The sequence below is a fragment of the Aythya marila genome (assembly GCF_965140915.1).
Source record: "Aythya marila genome assembly, chromosome: 2".
NCBI lineage: Eukaryota > Metazoa > Chordata > Aves > Anseriformes > Anatidae > Aythya > Aythya marila.
In genome coordinates this window covers 45,649,506-45,657,267 of record NC_139043.1, presented here as the reverse complement: position 1 = coordinate 45,657,267, position 7,762 = coordinate 45,649,506, and the positions used below count along the sequence as shown (strand labels likewise).

At 39.3% G+C, this 7,762-nt stretch overlaps 1 protein-coding gene across 1 annotated transcript in view; it reads left to right on the top strand.

Moving 5' to 3' along the window:
• Positions 1 to 241: 241 nt before the first annotated feature.
• Positions 242 to 7,762, top strand: part of ACAD11 (acyl-CoA dehydrogenase family member 11) — a 29,138-nt gene continuing 21,617 nt past the window's right edge. Inside the window, exons 1-9 of the mRNA XM_082753526.1 lie at positions 242 to 420; positions 1,899 to 1,998; positions 2,255 to 2,380; positions 3,802 to 3,963; positions 4,190 to 4,354; positions 5,560 to 5,707; positions 6,306 to 6,427; positions 7,129 to 7,235; positions 7,377 to 7,503. Coding sequence (XP_082609652.1) covers positions 284 to 420; positions 1,899 to 1,998; positions 2,255 to 2,380; positions 3,802 to 3,963; positions 4,190 to 4,354; positions 5,560 to 5,707; positions 6,306 to 6,427; positions 7,129 to 7,235; positions 7,377 to 7,503 — 1,194 coding nt within the window. The 5' untranslated portion in view covers positions 242 to 283. The remainder of the gene's footprint in view (positions 421 to 1,898; positions 1,999 to 2,254; positions 2,381 to 3,801; positions 3,964 to 4,189; positions 4,355 to 5,559; positions 5,708 to 6,305; positions 6,428 to 7,128; positions 7,236 to 7,376; positions 7,504 to 7,762) is intronic.

The following is a 7,762-nucleotide window of genomic DNA, read 5'->3' as shown; positions in this document are numbered from 1 at the left end:
GGGGGAGGCCGGAACGCGGAGTCGCGGCGGGGGGAAGGGTTTCCCTGACGGACCCGGCAGGCAGCGGTTGCCGCGGCAACGCCGGGCGGGGCCGCTCCGTGATTTGCGTAGCGGGAGCGCAATTCGCTCTCCGCAATCTGCGTAGCTTGAGTGCAATCAGCGCTCCGCGATTTGCGTAGCGGGGCCGCTCCGTGATTTGCGTAGCGTGGACGGCGAGGAGGCGAGAGCGGGGCCGCTCCGCTCCGCCAGTTGCGCAGCGTAAGCCGGCGGCGCACTGCCCGAGATGGCGGCGGAGCCGGGCACCAGCGAGGTGAGGCGGCAGCACCGCTTCGACGCCTGCCGGCTGGAGCGGCTCCTGTGCCGCCGCCTGGCCGGCTTCCCGCAGCAGCCCGAGGGGGCTCTGGCCGTCAGGCAGTACAGGTGAGGGGCAGCCTCTCGCCTCGTCCCCGTTGGCGAGCTGCGGGCGGCTCTGGGGGCAAAGCTCGGCGCGGGGAGCGGGCTGGGAGCGCTGTGGCGCCGGGCGAGCCCCCCCCGTGCCCCTCAGATGTGCTCCCGGAGGCTCTTAATAATCCTTAAAACAAGCTTTGCGCTGGTGGGGTGCCACCCCTGGGCTCTTCACGGGAGCTCCGGCTCGTTAGGGTTCTGCATAGTGGTGTGACTTCAGATCCGGAGCTAAATGTTAAAAAGATAAGCTCAAAAACCCCACACCGCGTTAATTCCACTGTAAACACGTCCTCAAACAGTCCACCTGCAGCTGTCTCTAAGATGAGGTAGACAAGTTTTTATCGTCTTCTAATGCATATACAAAACGCCCACCGAATCCTTACCTATACCCTAATTTTCACGGGTACTGCAATCGAGACTTTGGGAGGGGCCTAATGAGAATAGCTAATAGTAAAATCTAAAAATAAAAATAAAAAAGAAAAGCCATTCTTAATGCTTTTGCCATGTTATTTGTCTTGTGGTTGCACCTAAAGGCTCCAGCCAGTCTGAATCTCTTTTGTGCCCTGTATTTGGTATCTGTCTGTGCAGTACACCTGTTGAGCCGTTTTGTACTCTACCCCCTAACAGGCTCCTGGAGAGTGGAAATGTCCAGGGAAAGATGAGGGCAGACATTCACTTGATTTTAATTTTCCAATAGTTCTCTAATCTTTTATTGGTCTAAGTTAGAATAGGTCCTGAAAATGATCCAGAACAAGGAGGGGGTGGCATGAAGATGAGTTCAGAGCACTGAGAAAAATGAGGATCGATGAGCTTGATTAGGATCTGATGGACAAGGTGTCACAAACATTTTAACTAGGTTGTTTTCTTTTACATAGGCATTTGATATAAGTGTGTGCTTTCCTTGTCACTGCAGTGTTCATTCTTCAGGACTTCACAGTTGCTGTAGGCAGTTTCCTAAGCATAGGACATGGATGAGAACAGATGATCAGGCCTGCCTGCAGTGGGTTTGGTGCTAGAATCCATCAATGATTTGAAAAGCTTTTTCTATGATTATGTTGTTAAAAATAGAGCTCACCAAGGAACAATACAGTAATGAGCAAGTATGAATTCTGCTTGAAACCTTTAACACATTAATGCTATCTATTTAGGGTAGAGAGGTAAATGCTGTTTACGTTTTGCAGGAGGAAAAATTGAATATCTTTGACTTCTCTACAGTGAAAGAAGACATTTTTCTTTTAGGTATGGATACAACCTCTGACTTCTGATTTTGTGGGCTGTTACTTGCATCTTTTTAAGACTATATTTGAAAGAAAACTTCAAAAAAAAAAACATTCTTCATTGTCTTGCCATTTTGTTAAGGCCTTGTCACAGTGAATATTGCACCATTTCTGTTACAAGTCTGCAGATTTGCAAGTACTTGAAACTGTAAGTAATTAGAACCTTTCTCTGTGCAGCTCAGGCCAGTCAAATCCAACGTTTTATCTTCGGAAGGGGGAGAAGGCTTACGTGCTCAGGAAGAAGCCCCATGGCCCCCTTTTACCTAGAGCTCACAAGGTAAGCAACATTTCTCAGCAAGCTCCTAAATCCCTTTTGCAGGTACATTAAGTTCTTCCCATACATGATGGTGCAGCATATTGCAGTGATTGTTGGATATGTCTAGGTGTGCCTCAAATTACTTGGATCGTTTCCAATTTTCTGTGCTGTACACTTAACACGTAAGAGGATAGATTTGTCATTAAATGTATTCAGTAAGATGATGATTTATGCTTAGGAGCTGTTCACTGAAACTAATTTTCTGTGTCTTCTTCAGGTTGATAGAGAATATCATGTGCAGAAAGCCTTATTTGCAGCTGGATTTCCAGTCCCTGAGCCCCTGTTGTATTGCAGTGATGTCTCTGTCATTGGAACAGAATTTTATGTAATGCAGCATGTGCAGGTTGGTCAGCCAATGTGGCAGAATTTTTTTTTCATTCTCCCTACTACAAGCTGCTTTTAAATTGTCTAAAACTTATTGAAGCATACCAGGGAATACCGATATAAATAATCCTCTAATATTTTTAAAAAGTGCTAGCTGACAGAGATTCTTAGTGATTTCAGCTTCTCTAGAGCTTATTTCCATCTCTTCCAAAATACTCTGCTCATTATTTAACCTTTTCTCAATTGAGCTTTCAGAAGAATGTCATGAAATGACTCCATATTGCTGCTGTGAAAAAAGTACATGTAATTCAGAGGGAGAACAGTCAAACTATAAAGTTATAAGAAATTATTGGATGTCCTGAAACATATTTGTTACTGGAAGTAGTAATTACATACAATCACATTTTTCATTAAAACTGAACAGGATTCTAGCTCAGGCACTACTTTCAAAAGGAACGTAGCATAGCTCTGTGGTCCATCACTGTAGGTGTGCCATGGCTGAGTTGATGCTGTTTCTACGAGATTTGGGTGATTCTAAGTTTTCTTTTTTGACTTTTTTTTTTCTTGTGGGACAAGGATTTGAAGTCAGGCCTCATCTCTTTCATCACATCCTCTTCTGTCTGCCTTTGCTCATTTGACAAGTTGAGGTGTGTTCCAACATGTAGACAGTGCAGGGCTTTGGGAAATAAAGACTCCATGAAGAACTGAAGCCCTGAGAAACATGTCTGTGCAAAAATTCCCAGTTGTCTCTTACATGTTCTGGGACACCTGTGGTGTGAAATTTGAGTTCTAAGGAAAAGTGTTCAAAGTTGTGGATCTCTGTTTAAATTAAGAGCATGTACAAAAAAGGAAGGAAATTGGGAAGATTATGGGCTATCATATACATGTGTTTGATATATATTTACGCTTAAGTGTATTAAGAAAAAAAAGTTGGTGAGTTATGTCCAAAAATATGATTCGGTTAGTAGTGTTGTGGGTTCTCTCTGGTACATTATCTTAAAAGTTGTCTAATAATCCAAAAAATAAATGTATTAAATTTGATTATTCTGTCATCAGGTTGACTAGGAAATTAGAAATTTAAGAGTTTGTGGGCCAGTTAGGGACAATACAGTAACATTATTATATTTTTTTTTTTGGCAGTACTTTCAAGTGTGAGGATGTCTGATTGCGTGCTCTAGTTCAGACTTTTATCTACTGAATATATCTCTCTTATTTTAATTGGCTTCCAATAGATATTGTGCATACTAATGATTGGGATTACTGTGAATCCCTTCGTCTGTCATGGGCAAAGAATAAAACAAATGAGGGAGGAATTTTAGATTGTACAGGAACTACTGGTTCACTGCATTTGGTTTGTCTCCTGAAATACATGTATATAGCTGTACTTTTCTTCATCTGCTGTGCGCATCTCACCAAATATCTGATTTATGATGTCTCTAGGGTCGCATCTTCCGAGACCTCTCGCTGCCAGAAGTGGGCCCAGCAGAGCGTTCCGCGTTGTACATTGCAATGATAGAAACGTTGGCCCAGTTGCACTCCTTTGATTTGCAGTCGTTGGGTCTCCAAGAATATGGCAGAGGTCCAGGATACTGCAGAAGACAGGTAGAGCTTTTTGAAAAATTCTCGTTTTGTCAGGTCTTTGAAGATTTATTTGAGTGGCAAGCTAACTTGCAAGCTAATTGGTTAATTTTAAATTACTTTTAAAAGTAACCATCATATTTTGATTATTAGGCGTCTTCATTTAGTTCAAGTATTTATGCACAGTATGAAGTTAATGCTACATTCAGATCAATTCTGTAACGCTGTTAAAATGTTCGTATTTTTTCAGGTATCAACTTGGAAAAGACAATATGATGCAGCTGCTCATACAGATATTCCTGCCATGAACCAGCTGGCTGAGTGGTTAGCAAACAACTTGCCAGCTGATGATAATGAAGAAACCCTGATTCATGGGGACTTCAGAATAGATAACATCATTTTCCACCCAACAGAGGTATTCAAAACATATTTGTACGTTTAACGCTTTTTGTTTCTCCATTTGTTCATACTTGAAATGGGACTTAGAGGTGTTTTGGTCATGATTTGCTCTACGTCAGTGTAAAGACTATGAAGAAGAAGTACGCATGGATATCTAGTTATTTGTTGTCTTAGCTATCATTCAAAACTGATTGACTCTCTTTGCAAATCTTAATACAAACAATAATTCCATCCTCTATGCGTTTAGATTATACATCTTTGAAAGAAACAGAGGAGAACTTAACTCCTCCTCATGCTCTTTGTACAGTACTTGGGTACCTAATGCGTTCAGTAGCTCAAGTGTCTAATTGAAAGTCCAGAAAAATATCATTTTACGTTAATAAATCATACTGAATTCAGTGCAACTGAAGGACTTACTGAAGACTCATTAAGCTGGTTAAGAATCTGATCCAGAGCCCATGGAAATCTGTGGTAGGGCTTCAGTTAATCTCCGTGGCTTTTGGGGTTGTGCCTGTGTGCTAGATCCCCTTTGTCATCTGTTGCCTGCGTGGTCCAGTAACTCCCCAGAATCTAAGCGAGTTGGCGGAGGGGACTGACTTGCAGCAAGGAGGCTGACTCAGCTCCTGGCTTGCACCATGAAAACACAACAGATCCCAATGATTCCTGCTGTTGTGCATAGATCAGTTGATAGAAGCTGGCTGTAGGTTTAAATATGCTGTTTGACTCCACAAACAGAGAATCTGGCAGTCTTGCAGACTCTCCTAGCAGTTCCTGCTACAGGCAAAAGAGTTGACCAAATTATATACAGGTCCTCTTAAACAATCTGTAGAAACTGTTCCTGTATACGCAGGCACGGCCATGTAGGGAAGTTTTTTGTACATAGTTTAAGACTAGGACAGTTTAGAAGTTTCTAACAGGGAGAATATTATTCAAAAATGTAGAATTTAAAACAGATTTTCATTGGAAAAAGGCCTTGTTTTCTGCCACTGTGTGAATGTTAATTTTTTGCAGATGTTTATGAAGTGCTAAATGGAACTACTTTTGCTGTAGACAGTGCATGTTTTTAATTTTAAACACATAGTAACCCAATAAAGATCTTGGATACTAAGTGTGTTGTACATTTGTGGATGAAGAGTTTTCTATTCTGATTGTTCACTTGAGGCTTTTATTTTTATTTCTGATTTTATCTTTATTTTTAAATTTTTATTATTTTTATTTAAGGCTCGTGTTTTGGCAGTGCTGGACTGGGAACTTTCAACCACCGGTCATCCTCTAGCAGATTTAGCCTATGCTACTATGTTCTACTTTTGGCCTACATCTCTTAAAGGCTTAGGTCAAGGAACTGTCTTCAATTTCAAAAACACTATAGGTATGAAATTATAATCTTTTTGTCTTCGTGAATTCTGTGGTTGATACGTATTTCGTGTGTGACTTTTTATAAACACTAATTAAAAGTTAAATTAATAAATACACCATTCTGCACTTGATGAGAACTTTGCAGTTTTCTTCACTGTAGATGTGCCAATAGTGAAGTTTAAGGTAGTTCTGTTTTAATAGAATATGGGTGAGCCATAGTACATTAATTCAATAAAAGCTTACTTTGAACCTTTCTTATAAAGATAATGGAGGCAAACATAAATTTAAATATAAATTTATGTTGATAATTGAAAAAACAGAATAAACTGTGGTGCAATAATTTCCTGATTGGAGTGGTGGTCGGGGAGGAGTAAGGAAGTGTTATGTTTACTTTTTTTTTTTTACTTGTTTTACATGTTTCCTTTTGGTTCTCTACCTCTCAGGACATGAGAAATGATAAATCTTTTTTTTTTATTTTTTTATTTTTTTACTATATTAATGGAATGTCTCAGCTGAAAAAGCTGTTTAAATATTTGAAGAATCAGATCCTAGAAAATGTTGAGCATCCTAACATACTCTTTCTCTCTTATTTTTATTTATTTTTTTAATAGTGAACCCCTCATTTGAAGAACTGATTTCTATTTACTGTCGCTGCCGGGGTATTAGCACTACTTTCTCCAACTTCAATTTCTTTCTTGCTTTGTCATTTTTTAAAATGGCAGGGATATCGCAGGTAACACACTCACATTTTCTGACATGTTACGTTTTTATTACGAGTGTTTGTAGGTCAGTAATATTTGTTCAAAGTGAGATTTTTTTTAAATAACTGGAAACCTATTTCAGTTTATTCCTGTAGAAGAAGTATCTTAGATGCTTATGACAGATAACTCTCCAGCATAGAATTTGTTCTTCATAAAGTACATTGTGTTAGATATTCAGCTGTTGTAAGGCATGAGTATATTTTTAGGAGTTGCAGCAGAAGTTCAGTTTACCAAATGTGATATAAGCAACCTATTATTAATTTGGATTACAAGTGTATATATGTGTAGTTAATGTGGTTGTGGTTTTGGTAATCATACATGTATATTGCTGTCAGTTGGCTTAAGGGACAGGCAGGGCTTGCTCGCAGTATCAGCCTAGACGTACTCTTTTTGCTCTACTAATTTTGGTGTTTTTCCTTCAGTTTGGGGGCTTAATAACCACTTTAGCTTTGGTTCTTTTTGTTTTGTGGGCTCAGCCTCTCCACTATATATCACAAATGGACCGAAAGCAGTATGAATATATCGCTGTAAAATCTGTTTGGGTGCTATTTTTTTTCCTATTAAGAATATGCATGTTTAAGTGTAATTTCATAGTTGAAGAATTCACCAATCTAAACCAGAGACATTTCAAATTGCCTAATTATACCATATATGCCTTTATTTTTGGTTGTAGGGTGTGTATGCTAGATATCTCATTGGAAATGCTTCTGCAGAGAATAGTCATGAATTTGCTAAGATGGTGCAGCCTTTGGCAGAAAAAGGGTTAGAACTCTCAAAAAGGTAAGAGGTGGTCTAAACTACTGGTCAAAAGCAAGGCAAAGCTTTTACAATGCCTTATTTAAATGCTTGTATAAGGCAGCTTATATTATCATAAGGGAAAATAAGGTCTTATATTGGATGTTCACGTTGGATGTTCTTTAGATTGTCTTTCAGCAGCAGCACACATGACAGAATTTCTGGAGAGTTGTTCCATCAAAGTAAGAAAGGTGAAGAAATTCTGCTGAAAGTAAAGCAGTTCATGAAGCAGCATGTATATCCAGCTGAGAAGGTAAAAGCTTTTTGTAAACTTATTTATAAATGAGTATTTTATGAGAAGAGTTTATAAAAATGTTAACTATGTATGCAAGTTTTATCATCTTGCGTTGCATTTTTTCTTTTCCACAACTGCTTTTTTTTTTTTTTCATGCACTCATGTTTGTGGCATTGCAAAATGTTAACAGAAATCCTTATAGCCTGCCTGATTTTTTTTTTTTGCAGATGTAAAATGCTGTATGCATTATTAATGAAAATTAAAAGTTACTTTTTAA